The sequence below is a fragment of the Lutzomyia longipalpis genome, chromosome 1 (assembly GCF_024334085.1).
Source record: "Lutzomyia longipalpis isolate SR_M1_2022 chromosome 1, ASM2433408v1".
Classification (NCBI taxonomy): Eukaryota; Metazoa; Arthropoda; class Insecta; order Diptera; family Psychodidae; genus Lutzomyia; species Lutzomyia longipalpis.
This window is the reverse complement of record NC_074707.1, coordinates 30,333,231-30,359,694: the sequence shown is the minus strand read 5'-3', so window position 1 is coordinate 30,359,694 and position 26,464 is coordinate 30,333,231. Positions and strand designations below refer to the sequence as shown.

At 35.4% G+C, this 26,464-nt stretch overlaps 10 protein-coding genes across 11 annotated transcripts; 6 read left to right on the top strand and 4 right to left on the bottom strand.

Moving 5' to 3' along the window:
• Positions 1-11,517: 11,517 nt before the first annotated feature.
• LOC129785921 (histone H2B) lies at positions 11,518-12,024 on the bottom strand. The gene has a single exon (XM_055820590.1). It carries the CDS (start codon positions 11,949-11,951, stop codon positions 11,580-11,582), a length of 372 nt encoding a protein of 123 aa, XP_055676565.1. The 5' UTR covers positions 11,952-12,024; the 3' UTR covers positions 11,518-11,579.
• Positions 12,025-12,163: 139 nt separating this feature from the next.
• On the top strand, positions 12,164-12,672 carry LOC129785918 (histone H2A). Its single transcript, XM_055820588.1, has one exon. It carries the CDS (start codon positions 12,242-12,244, stop codon positions 12,614-12,616), a length of 375 nt encoding a protein of 124 aa, XP_055676563.1. The 5' UTR covers positions 12,164-12,241; the 3' UTR covers positions 12,617-12,672.
• Positions 12,673-13,264: 592 nt separating this feature from the next.
• Positions 13,265-13,781, bottom strand: LOC129785913 (histone H3). The gene has a single exon (XM_055820583.1). The coding sequence runs from the start codon at positions 13,720-13,722 to the stop codon at positions 13,312-13,314; it is 411 nt and encodes a 136-aa protein (XP_055676558.1). The 5' UTR covers positions 13,723-13,781; the 3' UTR covers positions 13,265-13,311.
• A 343-nt stretch (positions 13,782-14,124) lies between these two features.
• On the top strand, positions 14,125-14,707 carry LOC129785930 (histone H4). The gene has a single exon (XM_055820598.1). The coding sequence runs from the start codon at positions 14,126-14,128 to the stop codon at positions 14,435-14,437; it is 312 nt and encodes a 103-aa protein (XP_055676573.1). The 5' UTR covers position 14,125; the 3' UTR covers positions 14,438-14,707.
• Positions 14,708-15,447: 740 nt separating this feature from the next.
• LOC129785897 (histone H1-like) lies at positions 15,448-16,236 on the top strand. Its single transcript, XM_055820566.1, has one exon. It carries the CDS (start codon positions 15,468-15,470, stop codon positions 16,155-16,157), a length of 690 nt encoding a protein of 229 aa, XP_055676541.1. The 5' UTR covers positions 15,448-15,467; the 3' UTR covers positions 16,158-16,236.
• Positions 16,237-16,681: 445 nt separating this feature from the next.
• On the bottom strand, positions 16,682-17,184 carry LOC129785922 (histone H2B). Its single transcript, XM_055820591.1, has one exon. The coding sequence runs from the start codon at positions 17,125-17,127 to the stop codon at positions 16,756-16,758; it is 372 nt and encodes a 123-aa protein (XP_055676566.1). The 5' UTR covers positions 17,128-17,184; the 3' UTR covers positions 16,682-16,755.
• A 166-nt stretch (positions 17,185-17,350) lies between these two features.
• On the top strand, positions 17,351-17,849 carry LOC129785917 (histone H2A). Its single transcript, XM_055820587.1, has one exon. It carries the CDS (start codon positions 17,421-17,423, stop codon positions 17,793-17,795), a length of 375 nt encoding a protein of 124 aa, XP_055676562.1. The 5' UTR covers positions 17,351-17,420; the 3' UTR covers positions 17,796-17,849.
• An 808-nt stretch (positions 17,850-18,657) lies between these two features.
• LOC129785924 (histone H4) lies at positions 18,658-19,118 on the bottom strand. The gene has a single exon (XM_055820593.1). The coding sequence runs from the start codon at positions 19,041-19,043 to the stop codon at positions 18,732-18,734; it is 312 nt and encodes a 103-aa protein (XP_055676568.1). The 5' UTR covers positions 19,044-19,118; the 3' UTR covers positions 18,658-18,731.
• Positions 19,119-20,701: 1,583 nt separating this feature from the next.
• LOC129785864 (serine protease inhibitor-like) lies at positions 20,702-24,732 on the top strand. Its single transcript, XM_055820522.1, has 2 exons — positions 20,702-21,299; positions 23,858-24,732. Exons 1-2 carry the CDS (start codon positions 20,824-20,826, stop codon positions 24,615-24,617), a joined length of 1,236 nt encoding a protein of 411 aa, XP_055676497.1. The 5' UTR covers positions 20,702-20,823; the 3' UTR covers positions 24,618-24,732.
• A 478-nt stretch (positions 24,733-25,210) lies between these two features.
• On the top strand, positions 25,211-26,463 carry LOC129785911 (uncharacterized). Of its 2 annotated transcripts, none has more exons than XM_055820580.1 (5): positions 25,211-25,673; positions 25,751-25,825; positions 25,902-25,961; positions 26,032-26,161; positions 26,228-26,463. In XM_055820580.1, the coding sequence occupies exons 1-5, from the start codon at positions 25,559-25,561 to the stop codon at positions 26,280-26,282; spliced, it is 435 nt and encodes a 144-aa protein (XP_055676555.1). In that variant the 5' UTR covers positions 25,211-25,558; the 3' UTR covers positions 26,283-26,463. The 2 variants fall into 2 exon arrangements, with proteins under 2 accessions (XP_055676555.1, XP_055676554.1); XM_055820579.1 differs by having other exon boundaries at positions 25,884-25,961.
• Position 26,464: the final 1 nt, after the last annotated feature.

Sequence of the window (26,464 nt, the reverse complement as noted above, 5' to 3'; positions counted from 1 at the left end):
CAGACAATTTAGTGAGAACCACAAAAATATGAGGAATAAGCAGAGGTCCTTGACTTCTGTGGAAGAGATTGAGATTAAAAAAATAACAAATATTAAAAATTATGTCTTTTATGTGAGCGAAGCATAAAAAAAATAGGATCGTTGCATGAATCTGCGAAAAAGGTCAGCTTAAAATTGTTGCAGAAAAAAATATCTTTGAGAAGAGATATGTCTGCAAAAAATCGTCTAGTCAACTGAAGGCCATATTTTTGCAACATTTAAATAAGAGAAAAAAATATTGTGATTAACTTTCATCACCTATATCTCCCAACAATCGTCACAATCTTCCGGACTGTGAGATGGCATAAAAAGTGATTATGTTTCGCAAAAAAAAGAGTTTATTGTGGCACATTAGTGGCAGTGAGTTTTATGGAATATTTACTCGAGAAACATCATCACAAAGCATAAGAATCGGGAGGGAAAAATGAGGGAAACCAATTAGAAACGGATGTTTATAATATGTCACCAAATCATTAAATTAATTTTCTCTTAATTGACATATTTACACCGCAGTCTCAGCCGCACACGAAGATCTCCCTGAAATTTTTCTCTAAACCATTTTTTTGTTGTTGTTGTGGCTGCAAAATCGCAAGCAATTCTTGTAAATTCCATCTGTGATGGAAAAATTGTCTCACAGGATTTTGCCAAGAAGATGTCATCGCCACTTGTGTGGTGTGGTAAAACAGAAAAACAGAAAAAAGGGAGGAAAACGAATGAAATGCAATTATCGTTATATAGTTAAGTGAGGTCAAAAAAATGTTGCCTGGGCTGCCTAGTATATCGTCATATATGATGACATAAAATATGATGTTACTGTTATAATTGGTGTGAGGATTGGAGAAATTGCTGTGAAATGTCAAGAAGCTCTAATGCTGATTGCCACCTGAGAGAACAATTCAATCGTCTCCCTCCTTAGGTCTCCTGGGTGCGTGTTCTCTGGGCTAAAAATACATTTTGCTCCCCATATACACAGAGCAAAATTAATCAGAACTAAAACATCTAATAAGGATAATAAGGGAGTTCTTTTTTTTCTCAATTTATTAGAGTTTATTTATCTTAAATGACTTTTATTTTAAATATCATATGTTTTATGTTTTTGATATCTTTAAAAAAAATTTTTTTGGAAAATTTTTATGGCTTGATGATTTTTTGCTGAATTTTCGGATTTTTTTTGGAATTAAAACATCCGAGGAAAATATTTTCATGATTTCTGATTGAGCTTTTAACTAAAGGAGTTTATTCACTTTTGTTTGTATCATGACAGTATTCAAAGGTATAAATTATAAACCCTATAGAGACAAAAAAAAACCAAACTGGCCGAACCAATTTTCATTTTCAATTGGAATTTGCTGAGAAAATTCTACATTTAAAAATTAGCCACATCCCTAATTTAAATCATATTCTCCTTAAATACTTAAAGAATAATTTTAGAACGTTAAGCAATGATTTTTTTTAAATGTGATAATAATACATAAAAGAATATTATTCGAGGTAGATTAGTGAACATATTCTTCATTTTATAAAAAGAAAAATAATTTGTTAATTTTTGGGCACTTGTAGAGCTTTTTTGTTCTAAGAACAATAAAAATCTTTAAGGCTTTTCTTAGCTGATTCTGGATTTTCTATATTTTAGCTGTGATTCTTTCGAAGAAAAGAATAGCACAGCTTCTGTGTACCACCTAAAACTCAAGGTCGTTTTTTTTAACTTTAGCTATAATTTTCCAATGCTGTCTTGAGAGGTTAAAAATGAATAAACTCTTTTATCTCTTATTTAGAACAATAAGTATATTGAAATCACCTTCAAAAGAAATTTGTTCCCGAAATTTGTTATCTTTGTTCTGCTTCTAAATTTTTATCTCTGATAGATTTCTCAGGATCTTTAAAGGTCAAAAATTTTTTTTTCTAGCAATTTTATGAATATATTTTTTTCCCTGTGTCTTAACGCCCAGTAGGCCCAAATGCGCTCCAGTAAATTAGTTGTCATTTCCAATACCAATTAATACACATTTAATATGGTGATAGTTCAATACATAATATTCAATAATATCACAACATTAATAATTAATTAATTATAAGGCAGGGAAAATATATTATGCTATTTATTTTGTCACAAGAAAATAATTTATATCGAATAGATAAAAAAACACCAGCAAAAATTAAGTATCATCACAGATAACACTGTAAATGGAGAAGACCCTATTATATTGAAAAACTAAGATAACTATTATGACTAATATAAATAGAAGACCTCATTGAGAAGAATCATTTAAGTAAAAACAACAAAATTTGTGTTGAGAAAAAGGTAGAATATCTTGCGGAATGTTAAAAAATTAATGAAGCTCATAAGAAAATTAAGCTAATTTTGTAATGATGGTGCAAAAAAGTTTGAACTTTGGATGATTTTTTTTCTTGTAAAGAGGTGATTTATTGGATTTAAGTGGAATGAGAGCATCCAGGAACATCCTGATATATTCGCATGTTACTTTTAGAAAATTCAACCACAATGACTTTTTAACTTTGGCACTTTTTTTTTCTTGATAAATTGTATGTTTTGGCAGAATTCCCCTCGATAGTTGCTTAAAGTTAATTGATGTACACAAGAGTTTAATGGGCGGAATTTCGGTGTGAAATTACAAACATAAACCATTTTATTCATATAAGGCACATAGTGTCGTAAAATTGAGAGAATCCGGTATTAGGGGTTCGACTGCGTCGTAATTTGGGAACCACCCTTTACGGGGGAATCTTTGAGCATTTTCCTATGGACTGATCCGGAATTTTTCTTTCGTCCCCACATTGAGGCATTACTCATCGCGCGATTGATTTACTCGTCAGACAGAGAATTAAAAAAAAAAATAAAAGTTAATTGAATGAGGGGGTAAAATGGAGCAAAAGAACCGCGAGAGATTATTGTAGGACTGAATGCGTCATAGTGTTGATTTTTCACGATGTCGTGTAGAGGTAGTTCCGTTTGGTTCATTCATAAAAAAGTGATACACGCTGGAATTTCCAACATTTCCTCTCGCTCACTCATTGACCACTAAATATTTGCACCATTATATAACTTACTTCCACAAAATTTTCTTCGGCTCCTCACACATGGAAGTGGTCGCTGACGCTGCCGTGTGCACGTCACGGGATGTCCTTCTGACCACGATGATTGGGATGAGTCTGTGGTGCATTTTGAGGTGTTTGCAAATTTTTTATTTTCCCCCAAGCACTGGTCACAATTTTCCAAAGAAGAAATTCTCACGCGATGATGCCTCAGATGGCCAGCAGTCCTTTGATCTCTGTCCAGCATTCCGGCAGGATGGTTAAGTATCTCACAGCAATCACTCACTTGGCACATTTTTTTTGTTTTGTTCAATGTTTTGTCACTTTGTCTTGTATTTTGGTCAGAGCCAAAAAAAAAAATAGAAGAAAATCTCAATCTTGTCTTTTTCTTATCACAGAAACTTAAGGGAGTCCTCTCAGGTGCACACGAGATAAAAAAAATGTATCCCTATCAGCAGAAAGGGACTTTGGTGTGTCTTTCACTAGTAAATACAGAGTTGCTGTGATCTCTGTGGCAAACCGACTTCAACTGACGATTGAAATTCGTCACAAAATGTTGTACAGTGTGTAACCGATGTGCTGCTGCTTTGGGCAGTGGAGGACGGTTCAGGTGTGTTTTCAGGTTCTATTTTGAAGTGTGAAACTACCCACAAACCTCTGGGACTTTTCCAGGCATCACTAGTGCAATTATGCCTTTTGCCTATATTTATACCTCAAAATTTATACACCGCACACACTGAATATTTCTACTTTCTGCAGGCAGATAAAACTGCTTTTAGCAATTTATTCCTTAATTCACAAATTTGTTTTAAATAATTATCTTCACGTGTTCTTTCTTTTTTTCTTGAGCCGTTATAATAAATCTCAATTGATTTTCCAATTTTTCAATTAAGTATCAAGAAATAATTTCCTTTTTCAAGACTTTTGTAATTCCTTGCGCCTTTGCAGTACAATGGGAAGATGATTTAGTGCGAAAGCGCGAACACCTTGTCTTGAATTCTGAATACTCTTCTTGTTGGTGTAAGACTGTTGTCGATTTGTTGTTTGAAGCTTTTTATATTCAACAATCAACTGTGTCGCAATCTCACTCTCCGAATCGTGTGTGCGCCTCAGTGAGACCGATTGGCAAGGTAGCCACATATAAGTTTGCGCCACTCTCCCGCCATTTCTCATCGACGGCGTCACCCCCAAGATGTGCCGTCTCACCTCGCACATATTCGCAGCAAAAGCAGACTCGCTGTATCCCGACAGGTATACATATTAAATCTTTTTCTCAAACGCCCCCTTCTTCGGTAGCACCACGTGCTTCATGCACACACACACACGTCCACCAAATGTTGAAAATAAAATCTGCCTCCAAGTCCAAGAACACATCTCACCGGCGGCGGAGAAGTACCGTCGTCACCGGGGTATCCACAACACACCTCAACCTGTGTACCATCGTCTGAGTGCAGTACAAGAAGTTGGTGTGAGTCGCATGTGTCGTTTTTTCCGACCTCTTCAGCCAATACGATGGTAAAGATTCATGGCCGTGTGTGGCCTGTGAGGCCCTCTCGTAAGCAAGGAGTGGGGTCTCACCTGAAGGTGTATGTGGTTTGCTCATTCACAACAAAACCGCCGGCTCTGGAAATTCATTCTCGAACCCATCGCGCACCTCTAAAGCGGCTGGTATCGCGGTACTGTGGAATTGCATCTGAGTCGCATGCAATTGCCACAATTTTCTGGGAAAATGCATCAGTCATCGCAATGCTCTCGTTTCACTCTCTCCCTCTTTTCCTCTCTTTCCCTATAAATTCGCATTATCTTATTGCTGCAATAATGCACTCAATGATAAGCTCAAAAATACTCATACATCACAATGTATTGTTTATGTAGTTTAGAAGATTTTTTTTTTGTAAAATCTTAGAATTTAGACGGAAACATTCTTTTAAAAATTGTTTTATATCCGTGCAGAATTTTTATTAAAAATTTTCTTTTTTAAAAATATTTATCATGTGGAAATTTACTGTAGAGAGGCTTCTTTTAACCCTTGCAGGATTTTGCTGGTCATCGTTGTTAATTCGATTTTTTAAATTGTAAAAAAAAATGTCTATCATGGTAAATTTTTTCTTCAGGTGTAAGGAGTTCAATTACTCCAAGTTCATTGGAAGAAAACGTGGAAACACATTTGATTTTTAAGTGAAAATTATAAGATCAAAGATTGATGTTAGAAATATCGGATTCTCCAAAGGGTAATTAAAAAAATTATTATCTATTTTCTTTATTTTTCAGAAATTCATAGATATGTATTTTAACCATTTTAACTATTAATAAAATATTGAGCTCTCGGGTTTCGGTTTTAAAGGGCTTGAATATAAAATTAAGAAAATTATTGAACAAATTTTAGACCCGAAAGGGTTAATCAAACGATGAAATTTTTTCCTTGTTTTAGGAAAAACAAGTGGAAAATCCTATGAAATTGATAAAATTATCACATATTCAATTCCTTACAAAATTTATCAAAAATTCAGGATGCAAGACACAAGCTGTCGATATGATTAATCAGTTGCATTATCATTGCATTGTCGTGCCGGAAGATTCGTGTTTTGCAAAATATTATTTAGTTTGCCAATTTGGTGTAAAACACTGTGAGGAATCCCCCAAGTTGCATCATCGTGCAAATGGCTGAACTATATTATAAATATAATATTCCAATTTCAATTTACGACGGACTATGTCACCTTGGTGGATGGCTCATTGCACAACATGATCAACCGTTTAATGATCTTGCATTACCTGTGGTGTTGAGATGCATTCGGTGTGCTGTATTTGAGCAAGGTGTATGCCAATTGATTCACCGCTGGTAAATCACATATTCCACCAGTTTGTCATGTTACTTTGGAAAAATACCCACAATACCAGAGATTTGTATTTAAATAAAACAGCAGGGAGACACATTTCTGAGCACGATGACACTAAAGCATATACGTCAATTGTGGTTCAACGGTTTACTACATAATGATTTTCGCGAAAAAAGAGCACTTCACTAACAAATAAATACCTGCAGATGACGAATATCCCATTTCATGGTAATGAAATTGAATAATAACTCCACTATTTGGGTTAAGTTCAGGAAGTATGACACAAAAAGCCAAGAATAAACACTCAAAAGATGCAATTTTGACAAAAAAATTTACCTAGACAAATTAATTTAGAAGATTTTTTTATTTATATTTTCACATTACGAAGAAAAAATGCAAAATGTTTCGTTTCAGTGTAATAAAAAAAGTTTTCTCCATGTGAGGAATATATGTGATATTTTTTGTGCGCCCAAGGCACTGACTGGCATATTATGCGAATGAGTCAATGTTGACAATTTATTTTTTTGATTAGTTGATTTCATAAAAGGTGAAAGAGGTAATAGAAAATTCGTAAATATATTAAATTTTCATTTCTCATGCATTGGAATGTAAAGTAAATCAATCGATTGATATGAAGTCAAAATTGGCATTTTTGTACTATAGAGCAGGTATTCTTAATTATAAAAATGCAATGACCTTCAGGGAGCAAGAAGTATTTTAATAAATTAAAGGTAGGTAATAATTTTACTTGTCCGAAACATAGTAAAACTACAATATAGATCATGCTAAAAAAAACTTGTTTTATCCAATAAAATTTGATTTCTTTTTTCTGTAAATTGCAAATAAAATTGCTCAAGAAGAAACGTTTAGTAAAAAGATATGAATGATGCGATATATGGGAATTTTCGCTGATGAATTTCATTCGAGTAATTGTTTGATTTTTACCGATTTGCTAGTTTTCTACTTTTTTGGGGAATTGCTCTGACGTTACTGTCGACTCAAACAAGATTATTAGGAGAGAATAATATAGGAGATTCTTTTAAGTTTGCGACAACCACATTATTACTCATTTGAAGGCAGGTTTTAAATTTTATTCAAATTCCTAAATAAATTGTTAAATAAAAATGTTTACCAAAGATATTTTGGGCTATAACGGCGATAGTTCTTTACTTTTAATTAATTATGTGTATACCTATGTGTTCCAATTACGTTTAATGATATTGAGACTTTTAATGGTTCTATTTATAGATTGAATCCAATAATCATTTTTAGGTCATCCTTAGAAAAGTTAATAAAAATAGATTGAAAGGAAAACAGTCAAAGGTTAAGGTGAGATAAAAATATTTAAGCAATATAGCCTAATGAAGGATAATTGGACATCCTCTACCCAAATTTATTCAAACAGAAAATATTGCAAAATAAAATTAAAAAGCTGACATTTTCCTTGCATTTTTCCCTTAAATTTTACTTCTTTATAGGTTTACAGGAGAAATACACAGAAGCTGTACTTGTTGAGAAGAAAAATCACAACGAAAAAGAATAGAGAAATTTTAGGTCTCTTGATAGTGGATTGAAATTTCTACGAAGACACCTGAAGTGTTGTGAAGTTGGTAAGGAGATAAAAAAAAATCTTTACACAAAAATAATACGTAATAACAAAACTGCTTTTATCCAAATTGGCTGCTTCTGCAAATTGAATTGGTAAATATTTAACTAAATGCTTTAATAAGAGAATACCATATAAAGTTAAATGTAATTGGCATTAATAAGACATTTCCACTATAAATAACTTTATTTTCATAAATCTGGCATTAGTTCGTAAGCACATAGGGAGCTTTAGGGGTTCGTTGTTTGTGCTATTGAAGTCTTTTGTTGAAAAAGTTGAAAACAAACGAAATTTTTCTTAGAATAATTGCTCTAATGGGACATTGTCGAGATCATGGAAAGTATTCGTTTTTGGCGTAAGATGTGGGTGTTGTGGCTGCATTGACGCACGAAGATTCATGTACTATGCCGTCACTCTAAAATTAGTCAAAATACTGTAGATGGTCATGTTGAAGGAATTTGTCATCTATATATTGTTATTTTGCACACACCCCATTCGTATTGAGGAGCATCACTCTGAAGTATTTTACCAAAATTTCACAGCAAATGGAAATTCATCAGAGAAATTTATATACATAGCAACTTTATTAAGGAATAATGTGTTTTGTCTCTGACGAATTGATGAATGAGACATAAGAACCTCCCGATGGCAATTACTATGCAACGACCTCTAATTTAATAAAGTCTCAAGTCATCGTGAACTGGTTAATTTCGCGGAATTTTCTGTTGAATTCTCAGTAATTTCTCCATGTGTCTCACATTAACAAAATGCTCGTGGTATTCAGATCGTATACCCTAGAGGCCCTGTCATGGTGTCTCAAAAAACCTGCGGTGACTCTTTATTGATTCCACGACAAGGTATACGTGGCGACGAGCACATATTACATACATTATGTATACGACGCTCTGCGTTTCAGTAATTCAGTCGCATCTGGGATGCTTTCATGAATTTCAACACTTTGAGAAATATTGCAGAGATCTTTGTTGGTCCCTCGCGTGCTCCTCTACAATATAGTGGAGTGAAGAAGAAAGGCCGGAACTCTGGTATAAATTCTTTGTCTCTTGCATCACTCTGGCAAGGTTAAACTTTCACCTTTCCCCGTGGCAATCTCATGCAAATATATAATTTATTTAAAAATCATAATGAATGGGAGGACAAAGACAGATTAATTAAACCCAATTAAATTTTATTTTAAATAATTTTAATGAGAAATCATGAAATCTGGCTAGGCGGGGATTATTTTTTTTATTTAATAAGGATACAATTATTTCAATTAAATTATTAAATTATTTGTTTCAATAAATATTATTGTGGGTACCTCTCTAATAAATATGCATTTCAAATCTCTATTATTTTTCTAAACACATATAATGTGTTCATTAGTTAATTTGCATTTTCCATGATTCACGATCTCGTAATACTAGAAGCTATTTTGGAAAAACCCCTTTATTTGCCAAAGTATTTTATTATATTTGTTGTAGGTACTGGCAATTAATAAAAATGCAGTGAATATGCATAAATCTCCTTGTATCAATTTATAGTTTTTCATTAATTTTTGTGGGAAAAAAAATATTTTTAGAAGATGATAACACTGGGAATTTTTTAAAGAGAAAAATTTACTTTGAAAAGAAAATTTTGAGGGAGCTTTGAAAGAACTTAAAATGCTTTTATTTAGAGGTCAGAAAATTCTAAGAACTTTGTCAATGTGTTTTGCTTCTTCTACTTCTTGCTAAAACCTTTGGTTCTTGATATCTTTTGATCAATCATCATGATCATCATGCAAGATCATGAGATGATTGTACGAAAGTAATGTAGAAAGTGATGAAACTTTTTCATTAGAATAAGAGATTTTTTTCTGATAAATCTCAATTGGAATTTATGATCTTTGAGGGTACATATAATATTATGATTTCAACACAAATTCCGCGTAAAGTCCAACAGGAAGTCCACCACAGGTATTTTTCTTTTTCAATTCAAATTACATATTCCTTAAACGATATGCCAACATCTTTAACCATTCTTGTGTATAGAAAAATGGATGGAATATCCGAAAAAGTGACGTACTTAGAAAAAATTTAGGGGAATTTGCAATATTAAACAATTAAACAATACCCTTGTCCATGTGCTAAGTAATTGCAAGTCATTTCTCATAGAGATCCTATTGGAACAGAATCGACATTTACCCTAACCACAATTGTACGTGAATAAATTTTATCAGTTTGAACATTTTGGAAGGTTCTCCGTGTTATGCTTCACGTTGGGGTTTTTTTTGCACGACGATCTACGTCAATCGGTCGCTTCCTTTAACTCATCTCACCCATCATCATTATTCTATTCACGGGTGTGTTGTGTATGTATGTATATAAATTTTCTTGAGGAGGTGGGACACGCAGTATATTCCCAATGTTGAGGAAGAAGGAGGAAGAGTGTCAACTATTTACACAAAAATTATATCCGATTGCGCACGAGTGCGGCGACAAGAATATATCAAAGAACATATAACAATTTTGTCACCTTCCTCTCGGGATCACCAATCATAAAATCACCACAGATTGTCTCATGCCTCTACCAACGTCACTTCCCCACAGGTTCTCTCTCACTTTTATCTGCGAGAGATGTGCGACTTTAATGACTTTAGCTAATTACTTCATGAAGTTATTCTTAGGTCGCTTTCGATCATTCCTATCAATATTTGAAATAGAACCGCGATGACACATTTTCGCGGTTGCAGCAAATAAATGTGGCACTGTACTCGTGGACTTTATCTTTTGTAGACTTTGAACTCCCTCATGGCCTTTCGCGAAACACACCCACTTCTATATGGATTCCGGGTAAGATATAATAGCCCATCTGTAGGTATTACTTGACGAATTTATTTTTAATAATTTTATTAATTACTAAAGCAAAAATTCTATGATTAAAAGCTTGATAATAAAAATCAATTTTTCTTCAAATTAGATTGATTTTTTAAAATTTTATTTCCTCATTTAAATTAAAGAATTCCTCATAAAATTAAAATTCATCAGTTATAAATATTTTAAAAAGCACCATTAACGATTCATCATGAAAAGTGGAATAATTTTCCTTGGAAAACCCCGGAAAATATTTTATAACTCGTCACAGATGATACTATCAGTTCTTTTATTATATTTTAGAATTTTGTGATAACAAAAATCATTGATTCAGCACTTTCCTGGAAAAGTAACTATGGGCTTTCATAATTAAGTATAGCGTAGAAATCAGTTTCCTGCAGGTATTTGACTGAAAATTCAATGAAAAATTAGTGTCCTATGTGCTGTTAAATACGCTAAAAATCATTTTATAGAACCGCAAAGTCTACCATGGATGGCATGCAATTTCCTTTAACTCATCCGTTGTGCATTTTAGCACATAAGAACGTGCAAAAGAAGTGCATGAATAGGTTGGGGCACATTGAGTAATTGGGAACTTTGACTTTGATCGTGGGTGCGCGGTATGTTCTACCCGCGATCCCGATGTAAAGGGAGTTTTCCAATTTTTTTCGTAGCTCGTGCCGGGTGTGATATAGTGTGTGAGAAAGCTCATTCGCATGCAGTCACTCACAAATCGCTAAGCATTCGTTTTTCTAGGTCAAGGCGCGTGACAATGAAATTGAGCGAAACAGAGTACTCTGCGTTGATATTCTACCTGATTTGTTTTGTTTTAAAAATTTTTCGGGGTACCGTATTATTCATCCTCCCTACTAATATACGCCATCCTTTTATAGTTTAAAGTGGAATTTGCTCACACATGATTGGGGGCTCGGTTTGACTAGTAAATAGTGATTGAAAAAAGCTACACAAAAATTCCATAAAATATTTCAAATAAATTATTTTAATTATGTATTTCTATTCCTATATATTTTTTTAATTCACTTTATATTATTTGATGACGTAAAAAAAAGTTAATTCAACTATTCAACTCTTTATGTTATGTTTTTGTGGGCCCTGAAAAGGGCCATTTTTTCCATAAGGAGATGGGTTTTTCTCGATGGCATGGGTCAGCAACAGAAGAGCATCCATTTACTTGGAGCTGGTGTACTTGGTGACGGCTTTGGTGCCTTCACTCACGGCGTGCTTGGCCAATTCTCCGGGCAGAAGAAGACGCACAGCTGTCTGGATTTCGCGACTCGTGATGGTGGAGCGCTTATTGTAGTGAGCCAAACGAGAAGCTTCGGCAGCAATACGCTCAAAAATATCATTCACAAAGCTGTTCATGATACTCATGGCTTTGCTGCTGATCCCAGTGTCGGGATGGACTTGCTTCAGCACTTTGTAGATGTAGATGGCATAGCTTTCCTTCCGCTTGCGCTTCTTCTTCTTATCTCCCTTGGAGATGTTCTTCTGGGCCTTTCCAGCCTTCTTAGCAGCCTTTCCACTCGTCTTGGGAGCCATTGCTTCGATTTGTTTCGATGTGTACTCGAGGAAGTAGCAGTCGATACTGATTCTCCGCCTCGATTGTGTCCCCTATTTATGAACATCGTACCCCTAAACGAACAGGGTCAACTTTTCACACACACACTGCAACGAGAATGTGTGTGAATCAAAGCGACCCGACACTTTTGGGGTAAAATGTGCTATAAATAGGGGTGACGCATTGACGGGAAATTTAGTTTACAGCGAGCTCTCGTAGAGTAACTATCTTCTGCTGCAAGAAATAAAAGCAAACTTTGATCTAAGGAAAAATGTCTGGACGTGGAAAGGGAGGCAAAGTCAAGTCGAAGGCGAAGACACGTTCTAACCGTGCTGGACTTCAGTTCCCCGTGGGACGTATCCATCGTCTCCTGCGAAAGGGAAACTATGCTGAGAGAGTCGGTGCTGGAGCCCCAGTGTACTTGGCAGCTGTCATGGAATACTTGGCGGCTGAAGTTCTCGAGTTGGCTGGAAATGCCGCTCGTGACAACAAGAAGACCAGGATCATCCCGCGTCACCTCCAGCTGGCCATCCGCAATGACGAAGAATTGAACAAATTGCTCTCTGGCGTGACAATTGCTCAGGGTGGTGTTCTGCCCAACATCCAGGCAGTGCTCCTCCCCAAGAAGACCGAGAAGAAAGCCTAAATCATCAATTGACAAATTCCAGAATCTCCACACAAAAACAAAACGCCCTTTTCAGGGCGACAAAATTTTTTACATTAAAGAGTTTTAACATGAATTTCTTTAAACTTTTTCAGAATATTTTTTTAATAAATCAATATTAGACAAAATTTATTTGAATTGCCGAAATAAATCGTCAGATTGCCAATAAAGAAAACTATCTAGATTAGACAAGACTTTTCTTCTATATAACGAGGTGATATTTCTTTTTTATTGCTCTTAAAAAAAAACTAGTAGAAAAATCTTGCCTTAAATTTTTGGGACTAAAATACCTACTGATTAAAAAGTTTTTAAAGGCATTAAAAAATAATCATGTGTGAAGTATGTACATTAAATATCCCTTTTCAGAATTATTTCCTGCTGAATATCTAACGAAATGCATTAAATTAGAGTATTTCCCGAATTAATTAAAATCTTTTAAACCTGAAAAAAAAATGATTTTAAAAATGCTCCTGTAAAGAACATTAATTCCGAACTAAATCGATTGGTCGTTTTTTTCATGATGATGAAGGGCAGAAATATTTTTTTTTACTTATTTGTTCATAAAAGTCTTTCTTTAGATTAAATAAAAAAAAAAGTTTTTCATTTATATCAACTCTCTATGTTGATGCATTTGTGGCCCTGAAAAGGGCCGTTTTTTTGATGTTATGAAGAAAAATTTAAGCACGTTCTCCGCGGATACGACGAGCCAGTTGGATGTCCTTGGGCATGATGGTGACGCGCTTGGCGTGGATGGCACACAGATTGGTGTCCTCAAACAAGCCCACGAGGTAAGCCTCACTGGCTTCCTGAAGAGCCATCACGGCAGAGCTCTGGAAACGCAGATCAGTCTTGAAATCCTGAGCAATTTCACGGACCAAGCGCTGGAAGGGCAGTTTGCGGATGAGCAATTCTGTGCTCTTCTGGTAACGACGAATCTCACGGAGAGCTACCGTTCCTGGACGGTAACGATGGGGCTTCTTCACTCCACCAGTAGCCGGGGCACTCTTACGAGCTGCCTTAGTGGCCAACTGCTTACGCGGAGCTTTTCCACCAGTAGATTTACGGGCAGTCTGCTTTGTACGAGCCATTCTTCTTCAATTTCTTCTTGTGAGTTTACACGAAAAGGTTTCAGCACGAAATGTTCACCAAAGCGCTCTTACTTGGCCTTTTATGCACTCCCAATGTCCATGTGGTGGGGGAAACTCTTTCAAATATACGAGTTTTAAATTAGTTTTTAATAATAATTTAATGCAATTTTCATATTTTCGAAGAGAACAAATCTAAAATTAATTGATTAGATAGAGAATTCTAGAATAAAATTAGGAAATAGCATTTTTGGTTGCCAAGTGGGCGTGGCTTCGAGGAGGTAAAAGTTATAAAACCACAGTGGAACGCAGCAAAGGCATCATTCAACTCCAAAGCATCGAAGAGTGAGCTTGTCTCATCGTCTTTTTTTTTCAACAAAGCAATCCGAAAAGAAAGTAGAGAAAAATGACTGGCCGTGGAAAAGGTGGAAAGGGTCTTGGGAAAGGAGGTGCCAAGAGACACCGCAAAGTTCTACGTGATAACATCCAAGGTATCACAAAGCCAGCTATCCGTCGTCTTGCACGTCGTGGTGGCGTGAAGCGTATCTCTGGGCTGATCTACGAGGAGACTCGTGGTGTCCTCAAAGTCTTCCTAGAGAATGTCATCCGTGATGCTGTGACATACACTGAACACGCCAAGAGGAAGACAGTCACGGCAATGGACGTTGTGTATGCCCTGAAGCGCCAAGGACGCACTCTGTACGGTTTCGGTGGTTAAATCTTCTGAACATCTCATTCCCGGGAATGCAATGACTTCATCGACATTACAACAAAAAAAAACGGTCCTTTTCAGGACCACAATAAAATGAATAAAGAGCTCTTAATGAATTTCTTTACAAAACTCTAAAATGAAAATAAATTGATTTTTTCTTTGTTTCTCATGCATTGCTTTCTGTAATTGTGATAAATCTGAAAATTATATCTCGAGAAATTTGAATAATGAATTCTTTTATTTGTAAGAAAAACCAAGATTAATATTTAAAAAAATAAATTATTTGTTAAAAAAAAGTCAAATTTTTATTTCTCAACATGCCTTGGAGAAGGAGCAAATGTTTGAAGTAAACGTTCTTCCTGCGCACTTTCTTGATGTTCTTCATTCGCTGCATCTTTTCAGAAATGTGGAAATATTGACTAAAATAGACGTTGAATTAGGAAGATTTGTATTAAATTGAATTCATAAAAAGTTATATTTCCAATATATGAGACATATTCCTCAAAATATTCGATTTCTTTTCCAAATTTTGCATTTAAATTCACTCGATTCTGACGGACTTGAGCATATGTCAAGTTTAATGTTAAAAATCAATATAATCCGCACAAATAATTCAAAAGGAAGCATTTTGATAAATTTGGAAATATAATCAATTTCATCAAAATGATGAGAAAATATTAAAATTACAAAAGGAACAATAAAATTTTGCCTTAAATTGAAAGTTATTATTAAACGTTATAATTTTACATGAAGTTTGCGTTTTGTAATTTGTAAATTTTTGCGAAAATACCGGATGGAACTAAATGAATTTGGGCAAAATACTTATTTGAGAATTAGTCTTTTGATTTTGCATAAAATTACATTTGTGGGTGGAATAGGTGGGAAGTATTTAGGAAAAGTTTGCAAATGAGGGCGAAAATTGAGTTGAATTTCGACCAAAAATACGGTTCCAATAAATGGGTGTGAAAATAATGTAAGGTGAGCAAGTGGATTTTCTGGTAATTTCATTGAAATCTCTGATCTGGAAGTATCCAAAATGGCAGAAGAGACATCCGTAGCGACATCCCCAGCAGCAGCAGCCACCACGGCATCCCCAGCGGCCAAGAAAGGCAAAGTTGCCAAAAGTGGCGGTGCAGCGAAGAAAGCCAAACCAACGCACCCAAAAACCTCTGAAATGGTTAACAACGCCATCAAGAATCTGAAGGAGCGCAGTGGCTCATCCCTGCAGGCCATCAAGAAGTACGTGGCAGCCAACTACAAGGTTGATGCCGAGAAGCTGGCCCCATTTATCCGCAGATACTTGAAATCCGCAGTCACCAGCGGAGCTCTTGTACAGACAAAGGGCAAGGGGGCATCTGGTTCCTTCAAATTGGCAACATCTGCAAAGGGCGAGAAGACAAAAGCAGTAGAGAAGAAGAAGCCCCGTGCACCAAAGAAGGCTGCAACTGGTGAGAAGAAGACAAAGAAAGCTCCAGCATCGCCCAAGAAGAAGCCAACTGCCGCCGCTAAGAAAGCTGTAGCAGCAAAGAAACCAAGTGGCGAGAAGAAGGCAGCTGCCTCTCCAAAGAAGGCTGCTGGAGCAAAGAAGACCGCTCCAAAGCAGAAATCCACAAAGCCATCAGCAAAGTCAGCAGGACCTAAAGTCAAGGCACCCAAACCGAAGAAGACTGGGTCGCCCAAGAAGGCAGCTGCGCCAAAGAAGACCGCCGCCGCAAAGAAGAAGTAAAATGTCTCATTTTACTCTGTATTTCTTCTCCCATATTGGGACAAAACCTTAAGAATAATAACAAACAGCCCTTTTCAGGGCTATCAAACAATTAAAATAGAGAGTTTACTAAATGAAATAACTTAAAATATTGGCATTTATAAATTATTTATTTAAAATTATGCTGCACAATAAATTATTATTTTTTACTATAAAATTATCATCTCCTTGCATAAATTCATCGCAATTTTATGCCTGAATAATAAATTAAGAAATTATGCTGCGCAAATCATCTGTTTTGCATAGATGCAACACTTCATCGTGATTTTGTGTATAAATAAGGAAAATAAAACGAAAATCATATTTCTATGCTGATTTTCTTGAAATAGAAATCTTAAAAATGTTTCTGAAAATCCCTAACATGAATTTTTCATGAAAAACTAGTATTTTGTTCCTGTATTAAATGTTCATTTTTATTTTATTTGACAACGTAAAAAAAAGTTAATTCAATTATTCAACTCTTTATGTTATGTTTTTGTGGGCCCTGAAAAGGGCCATTTTTTCCATAAGGAGATGGGTTTTTCTCGATGGCATGGGTCAGCAGCAGAAGAGCATCCATTTACTTGGAGCTGGTGTACTTGGTGACGGCTTTGGTGCCTTCACTCACGGCGTGCTTGGCCAATTCTCCGGGCAGGAGGAGACGCACAGCTGTCTGGATTTCGCGACTCGTGATGGTGGAGCGCTTATTGTAGTGAGCCAAACGGGAAGCTTCGGCAGCAATACGCTCAAAAATATCATTCACAAAGCTGTTCATGATACTCATGGCTTTGCTGCTGATCCCAGTGTCGGGATGGACTTGCTTCAGCACTTTGTAGATGTAGATGGCATAGCTTTCCTTCCGCTTGCGCTTCTTCTTCTTATCTCCCTTGGAGATGTTCTTCTGGGCCTTTCCAGCTTTCTTAGCAGCCTTTCCACTCGTTTTGGGAGCCATTGCTTTGATTTGTTTCGATGTGTACTCGAGGAAGTAGCAGTCGATACTGATTCTCTGCCTCGATTGTGTCCCCTATTTATGAACATCGTACCCCTAAACGAACAGGGTCAACTTTTCACACACACACTGCAACGAGAATGTGTGTGAATCGAAGCGACCCGACACTTTTGGGTAAAAATGTGTTATAAATAGGGGTGACGCATTGACGGGAAATTTAGTTTACAGCGAGCTCTCGTAGAGTAACTATCTTCTGCATCTGCAAAAAGTAAAAGCAAACTTTGATCTAAGGAAAAATGTCTGGACGTGGAAAGGGAGGCAAAGTCAAGTCGAAGGCGAAGACACGTTCTAACCGTGCTGGACTTCAGTTCCCTGTGGGACGTATCCATCGTCTCCTGCGAAAGGGAAACTATGCTGAGAGAGTCGGTGCTGGAGCCCCAGTGTACTTGGCAGCTGTCATGGAATACTTGGCGGCTGAAGTTCTCGAGTTGGCTGGAAATGCCGCTCGTGACAACAAGAAGACCAGGATCATCCCGCGTCACCTCCAGCTGGCCATCCGCAATGACGAAGAATTGAACAAATTGCTCTCTGGTGTGACCATTGCTCAGGGTGGTGTTCTGCCCAACATCCAGGCAGTGCTCCTTCCCAAGAAGACCGAGAAGAAGGCCTAAATCATCAGTTGACAAATTCCAAAATCTCCACACAAAAACAAAACGCCCTTTTCAGGGCGACAAATTTTTTTTTTACATAAAGAGTTGATTGAATTACTATTAATTTCCAATAATTTCTTTAGGTTAACAAAATTTTACCTGATTGTGAAATGAGGCTTGTAATTATTTTTTAAGCACTTCGCCGAGAATTAAAATTAAGAAAAATTCTGGATCACTTTTATAGTGGTAAAACGTAAACGTAAACAATTTTGTAAAATGTAGATAACTTCTTTTATCTACAAAATTTTATACTAAAACCTAATTTTATCTCTTATTCTCTTTGTAATTCATAAATAATTTAGTTTTTATTGAATAAATGTGTTATTTTTGTAATCTTTAGTGTAATTTCACATCGCTGAAGATTTAAATAAAAAAAGTAGCATGGGCTAATAAGAAAAAACCTTGCTCTATAAGGAATATGCAATCCCATTCTATTAATTTAAAATGAAGGACGGGGTCATCAAAATCGATCTTCATATTCTAACTTATATTTAAAAAGAACACCTCAAAAGAAATTCTTTTATGTAAGAACTGAACGTTAATACACCATCAGTTTTACTTCCTTCTTTTCCTATAAACGTAATTCTTTATAAATCTGCTTTCTTATTTTTTTTAGTGCTCCTCTATACGTATCTCTCTCCTAATGATCATCATCATGGTGTTGTCATCATAATAAATACAGGCGAAAATTACAATATTTTAAGAAAATTGGGTTTAAAATTATATTTGTATTTAAATAAATGTTGACGCTTTAACTTTTAAAATAACGTGGTGAAATTAAATATTAGTGTCATTAAAAGCTCTTTATTATTTTATTTTGTGGTCCTGAAAAGGACCGTTTTTTTTTGTAATATCGATGATGTCATTGCATTCCCGGGAATGAGATGTTCAGAAGATTTAACCACCGAAACCGTACAGAGTGCGTCCTTGGCGCTTCAGGGCGTACACAACGTCCATTGCCGTGACTGTCTTCCTCTTGGCGTGTTCAGTGTATGTCACAGCATCACGGATGACATTCTCCAGGAAGACTTTGAGGACACCACGAGTCTCCTCGTAGATCAGCCCGGAGATACGCTTCACGCCACCACGACGTGCAAGACGACGGATAGCTGGCTTTGTGATACCCTGGATGTTATCACGTAGAACTTTGCGGTGTCTCTTGGCACCTCCTTTCCCAAGACCCTTTCCACCTTTTCCACGGCCAGTCATTTTTCTCTACTTTCTTTTCGGATTGCTTTGTTGAAAAAAGACGATGAGACAAGCTCACTCTTCGATGCTTTGGAGTTGAATGATGCCTTTGCTGCGTTCCACTGTAGTTTTATAACTTTTACCTCCTCGAAGCCACGCCCACTCGGCAACCAAAAATGCTATTTCCTAATTTTATTCTAGAATTCTCTATCTAATCAATTAATTTTAGATTTGTTCTCTTCGAAAATATGAAAATTGCATTAAATTATTATTAAAAACTAATTAAAAACTCGTATATTTGAAAGTTTCCCCCACCACATGGACATTGGGAGTGCATAAAAGGCCAAGTAAGAGCGCTTTGGTGAACATTTCGTGTTGAAACCTTTTCGTGTAAACTCACAAGAAGAAATTGAAGAAGAATGGCTCGTACAAAGCAGACTGCCCGTAAATCTACTGGTGGAAAAGCTCCGCGTAAGCAGTTGGCCACTAAGGCAGCTCGTAAGAGTGCCCCGGCTACTGGTGGAGTGAAGAAGCCCCATCGTTACCGTCCAGGAACGGTAGCTCTCCGTGAGATCCGTCGTTATCAGAAGAGCACAGAATTGCTCATCCGCAAACTGCCCTTCCAGCGCTTGGTCCGTGAAATTGCTCAGGATTTCAAGACAGATCTGCGTTTCCAGAGCTCTGCCGTGATGGCTCTTCAGGAAGCCAGTGAGGCTTACCTCGTGGGCTTGTTTGAGGACACCAATCTGTGTGCCATCCACGCCAAGCGCGTCACCATCATGCCCAAGGACATCCAACTGGCTCGTCGTATCCGCGGAGAACGTGCCTAAATCATCTCCGAATTCACATCAGGAAACTTTTCAAAACGGCCCTTTTCAGGGCCACAAATTATTCTAAATAGAGAGTTTATGAATATTGAATAATGACTATCAACCCCATCAACCCTATAAACTGAAAACGCCTAGAAAATTAATTAAAAATTATGGGAAGAATGCCTAAAAGGCCTATAGTTAAAAAAAATAGATTTTTTTGTTCTTTTTTCATTAAGTATGATAACTCAGTGACGGAGCTCGGTAGGTACCTATAGTAAATTACAATTACAAGTGTAGGTAATGCGTAATTCCATTTAATTTTAGGGGAGAATGGGATCATTGTATTTAACACATTTTGGGATCTTATACTCACCTCTATTTCCACTTTTTATTTAATTAGTTTTTTTTTCCTAATCTCTTACATATTTTAACAGTGAAAATACATTCGTTTTTTTGCTGTGATTTAACTAAAGAAAACATTAAACATTTACAATGCATAATAATCTATAATAAATCTGGATTAGTCAGAAATTAGATTATGCATAATTTATTATTTCAAAGAAGCAAAAAAAAAAACAATTTAAAAAATAACAAAAAATATGTTTGACAGCCATACATTATTATGTGCACCGTGTACTGACCACATGTATGTGCAATGATAACAAGTCTGGCTGGGAAATTCCGGCTGCTTCAATATACATATTTTGCCACTCCATACGAGAAAGCATTTCGCATTTCTCGTCGTTTGTTTTTTTTTTGTGTAATTCCCCATTCGTGTTCCAAGAATGATTATTTTTTGGTCAAGCTCTTCTCATCGGCTGGAGGTGGGACTTTATGAATGAAAACACTTATCGACTCGGGTCGCTACTTCAGTCTAACAAAACCCGTTCTTTGGGTAAAACGCGCTTACAGAGCTCGCTCTGCTCATAACACGTATGAGTCACCGAAAGTAATTATACAGTTAAAAGTTTTTCTTATAGAGAAAAATAATGAATCTCTTGACATTTGCTTTGTTTATCACAATATTTTTAATATTTTGTGCTGTGAATTTGCATTCATGCAATGAAATTGTATATCCGAAAGAAACTAGTGTTGAAGAATCTCTTTTCACGTTGACGACAAATTTACAAGAGACAAAGACTTCGAATGATTTGACAGAAAATCTGGTTTTCTCACCACTGGGATTCAGTTTTCTTCTCGGACAAATTGCTGCTGGAGCAAATCCTACCTTGAGGGATGGAATTGGTAAACTGCTAGGATGGAAAATTGAAGATTTACCAAATATTCATGAACGCCATGAAAATCTTCTAAAAAGTTACACCACAATCAAAGAAAAGGATGAAGATACCCTGAAAATTCGCATAAACTCAGCACTCTTTCACCGAGATTATCTGAAGATTAACAAAGAATACCAAATCTTAGTACAGAAGCACTACGATTCGCAACTAATGGTACTTGCAGAAAAGTAAGTATATTACAGAAGAGGTTACACTAATTACGGAAGAGTTTTACGTATAAATATGGCTTCCTAATAGATCGTGAAAACCGGAGAATAATTTCTTAATAATACAAATCTTTACATTTTGTTATTAGTAGGTTGGTGTGGCTCTTACTAAAAGTTGAACAGACCAAGAGTCATCTAAGCCGGGATATGTTTTTGTTTAGAGGCCAAACTTAGAAAGTTTCCGTATTGTCAAGGTTTATATTAGAAGTTTCATAAGGAACTAACATTAAGTATATTAAGCCTATCCCTATGTTTAGCGTTGTAAAAAAGTTGTAGAGCGATCATGTAATTAGTTACCTAGATTTCACAGTTTTGGACGCCATATAAATATTTAACAAACTTTTACATAATTTTAATTTAATATCTGAGAAATTCATAAAATGTAAAGATTAATGCTTCATGCTCTTATAGAAGAGAACTATGTTTCTTAAAGTTCTAACTTAAGCTAGAATAAACTAATCTATCGGTAAATTAACTGCTTATTTCAGTTAATAATCATATTTCAGGATGTTACAAATAATGCTCAATAGCATTATATATGTACATATTGTGTCCCCACGTTCCGCCTCAAGTTATTTTTGTAATAATAGAATGTTACATTTAATTTTTGAATATATTTTTTTAAACCATTATCTGATTGGTCTGATTTATTTTCGATTGCGTTAACTCCATGAAAAAGCATTTTTATGAAATTCCAATTTAATAATAAACACATCATACTGAATTCCTCGTAATAAATACGTTTATGGAAAAACCCCAATAAAAAGCTAATTAACAGTAGTCTAGTAGATACATTATGTCTCCAGAGAGATTTTTATATTAAATTAATTTCTGATTCTAAAACAAAGAATGTTACAAAAATTCATTAGAATTTTATTGTTATATTGATTGATGACTTTATAAGTTTTTACACGTTATATTAAAATGCGTAGCAATTAGGCACCACGTGTCATAGTAAAACAGTTTTTAAGGATATTAAAAAACTTCATAAAAAAATTATATACAAAAGAGATTGAAGGTTAAAAGAACTGTTCTTTCAGAAAAAACTGAGTTTAAAGAGGAAAGAATTCATTAAAAGTCATTCAGACAGTTTTATTAGATGAAGCTTTTGCACAAAAAAATTCAGAATATCTTACATGTTTAAATGGCCAAAATTTTGTAGCTTCATGGAAGTACCGTATTCTCTTCGCGATTTTTTAAAATCATTTTTATTCGTTCTCATAAAGACGTAGTAAAACGAGTAAAACTAACGTTACCGTCTGACGTAATATTAGTTTTATTAGTTGGTATACCACAATCGTGGCATACCAAGTATTGTAATCGTCGGAAAAACCGACCCCCTCAGATCGGGCTCAAACTTGGTATGAGCACGTTTTAGACATCCCACATTACGAAAATGGTGGTGGAAAATTTTTGATCCGGCCGGCCTGCCGGCCTGCCGGCCCGGACTCCACATTTTGCCTTATAACTCAAGAGTGGTAACCGATAGAGACTTCCGGTTTGAAGTTTTCTATAGAAATGTGGGTGTAAAATTTCATTTTTTCGCATTTTCAAAATCCAAGATGGCCGCCGTCCGCCATTTTGAAATACCGTCGATCAGTTCCCTTAAAGCTAGAGATCTGAAATTTTAGTATGTTGTAGAGCTCAGTGAGATGTTTTCATCAACAAATCATACTTGAAAATCGGTCAAGCGATTTAGCAAATATGGCGGCCTAAAGCAAAAAGTGTTTTTTCGATATAACTCGAGAACGGCTTGACCGATTTTAACCATCTTGGTATCAAATGAAAGGTATTGAGAAGCCCTACAACTGTCTAGAACATTCCAAGTTCCAAAAATGGCCACAAGAGGCGCTAAAAACAAAAAACAAAAATTGCCTAACTTTAAGGGGCTATATCTTCCAACATCTGTTATCGTTTTCCTTTAAATTTTGATATGTTGTAGCCTGACTCAATATCTTTCATCAGTCCAAAAATGAAGAAATTCTATGTCACCGTTTAGAAGATATAGCCATTTGAAAAATTCTTGAATTTTAAAAGTTCTAAGAGTTATATCTCTTGAACGGATTGTCCGATTTTGCTCAATTTGGTATCAAATTAAAGGTTTTGCAATTCTCTACAACTTTCTGGAACATCAGAAACCTCTAAAACCATTCCTTGAGGACAAAAAGTCCAAAAAACTGTTTTGGTAGAACAAAAATCCGCAATTTTGTGTTCTGGAGGTGACCTTGAAATGTATCGAAATATATGTCAGATTATAGCTTATTTCAATACCTTTCCAAAACTAGTCAAGAAATTTCTGTATGTGCAATAGAACTTGAGATATAACCATTTTTGTCTTTCGAATTGATGAATTTCATAAAAAAAATCAACTTTGCCTACTAATACTACTTAAAAATTAAATTACAACGCATAGACTGACCCATCCGCGTTGTGGTATATCAACTTTAATAACTGGACGCGTTATGATTGACTTTTATGTAGATTCGACACAGTGTTTAAAGTCTCAATTTCTTTTATAGCGCATCAGAGTCAAAAAATCAACAGACTATTAATAACTGGGTGAAAAATGTAACAGAAGGACACATCAAGGATCTGCCTCTTACAGCAAACACAATATCCTTGTTTGCTAATGCATTGTATTTTAATGCAGAATGGCTGGAACCATTCTCAGATCAACTAACACGTGCTGGGAAATTCTTCACGACTCCCGATCAAAATGTCAACGTGAGCTATCTGATGGGACAACAAGAGATCTTATATATGGAAAATCACGAGTTAAATTTCAAGATGATTCGTTTGCCATACAATTCAACTTTGCACAATATTTCCATGTACATTATATCGCCGCAAAATCATAATCTCAGAAATATCACTGGTCAAATGACTCTCTCGAAATTCCTAACTTACAAAGCTAATATGACAATGAAAACGGTCAATATAAAAATGCCCAAGTTGGCAATTAAATCCAAAATACATCTAAGGAGTACTCTTGAAAAATACACGGAGAATTCCACGAATGGGACTGTTAGTAAAGAAAACAAATTTTTGTTGAGTAAAGTCTCAGATGATTCAAGAAGTATCCTTAGTGATGTCGTCCAGGAGTCTACATTTAATGTTCACGAGAAAGGCACAACATTTGCATCCCTCACAGCAGGATATATAAATTACGATGGAACTGCACGGAATTGTCGTGTTGATCAACCGTATTTGGCAATTATTGTGGACGAATCGAAGAATCTTCTACTATTTTGGGCCAGCATCTATCAACCTGCACTCTAAAAATAAAATTCAATATGTGCCAGGACATTTCATACCAATAGCATAAAATATATATTTATACATTTATTGTTAAAATATAGGTAATTTAATAAAGCTTATACACATTTCAATTTTATATTATGTACATTCTCAATGATGGAAACACGTGATAATAAATTATCTGGAAAATAATCGATTAAATCATCGTAAGATGCGGAAAAATTTTTTCTACGGTGACCCAAAAATAACCAAACAACGCTTCCTAAAATATATTATTAGTTCTAAACAATTTAGCTTTAGAATATCCCTAATGAGGGAATTGGGCTTTGTATCCAGAATTAAGGCATTACGTCTTAAATTCCTTTTAAAACCCTACGGAAGATCAGAAACCAGCTATCAATAGAAATGTACTAGGTTTTCTTATACCTGAATGCTTGGAAAAGTTCAAACTTGGAGTTTTCTAGGTAATCGGCTTATCAGATGAGTGGTTTTTGAGTAGGGGTTTTTCATATTAAGGGATTAAATTCTTAGAAGTCATTATAGACAATATCAGAACCTGCTTACGACTACCTACAATTCTAGGGAGGGGACCTACATTATTGCATTTGATGGTACAAAACTATGACAAGGTGATGAATCCTATTTATTTCTGAGTATATCAAACCTTATTGTCTTCACTGTGTGTCCTGAAGATGACAAGACTTCTTTAAGTCGTTTCATTACGCAACATTTTGTACGCTAAAACTTTATATAAGTACTCATGATCCTTATATTCGCTCGCTTTCTGCAAATGACAGGATATTGTGGGTTTTCTTTAAATTTTGCTGAAAAGAAAGTGTGTGGGATGCATTATTCACTGTCAGTTCCTTTCCTTAAAGGACTTTTTGTATGGGTATAAAAAGCCACTTGCATTCGCGAGAAGACTTAGTTATCTTTATCCTTTGTGAAGGATAGGAGCCAAGATGGGTTTATTGAAAGGATATATTTTAGTTATTTTCTTCGGTTCATTGCTGTGTTATTTCCCACATACTGTTCTTGGATATGCAATTAATGTGGATGGTTTCAATTTATACAAAGGTTGTGTGTGATTTATCTGTGTTCATTTAACATTGTGCGATATAACTTCCCTTTACAATCTTTTAATAACATAATAGATTTCTTGAGGGGAAAAAATGATGAATTCAACGAAATCGGTGAAGAGGATGGTGGTGGATTAGCTAAAGTGACTTGTATGTATTTAACAAAAAAAAAGAAATGTTTTACAATAATTTAAAAACTTTTTCATAGATTTTTATCGAACTCCAGCAGCAGGATATTCAGAACTTGGTTCTGATTCCTTGGGCAAGAGATCAAATAAATTCAAGAGTACTTACCTACCTATTCATTTTATCTTATTATGATGTGAATTATAAAATAAATTATTATGCTTTTGTAGATTTTATGCTGAATCGAGAAGGTTTAGAAGCATCTGACGAAACTCCAAATATTAACAAATTTTATTTCACACGAGTTTTACCGAAACGCGGAGCTCTCCTTAGTTGGGCAATACCTGCTGCCAATCGAGTGTAATAAAATGGAATTTCCTTTGTGCAAAATGTACAAATAATTATGAAAGAAAACAAATTTTTTAGACGTATCGGAAGCTATCGACCACCAGGAATAAATCGTCCAGCTGCAGCTGAATAAATCCAGAAAGGATTGAGATTTTCTGTATAGTAACAACACAGCAACGAATCTGGTTACATGAACCCAGATAAATAAAATAGTTCTATTGTGGGTTTCCTTATACATATTATAGTGTTTTAGTCGAAATAAAGATCTGTCACTGTTTCAAAATAATAAAGAAATGTTTTGTGATTAGAACTTAC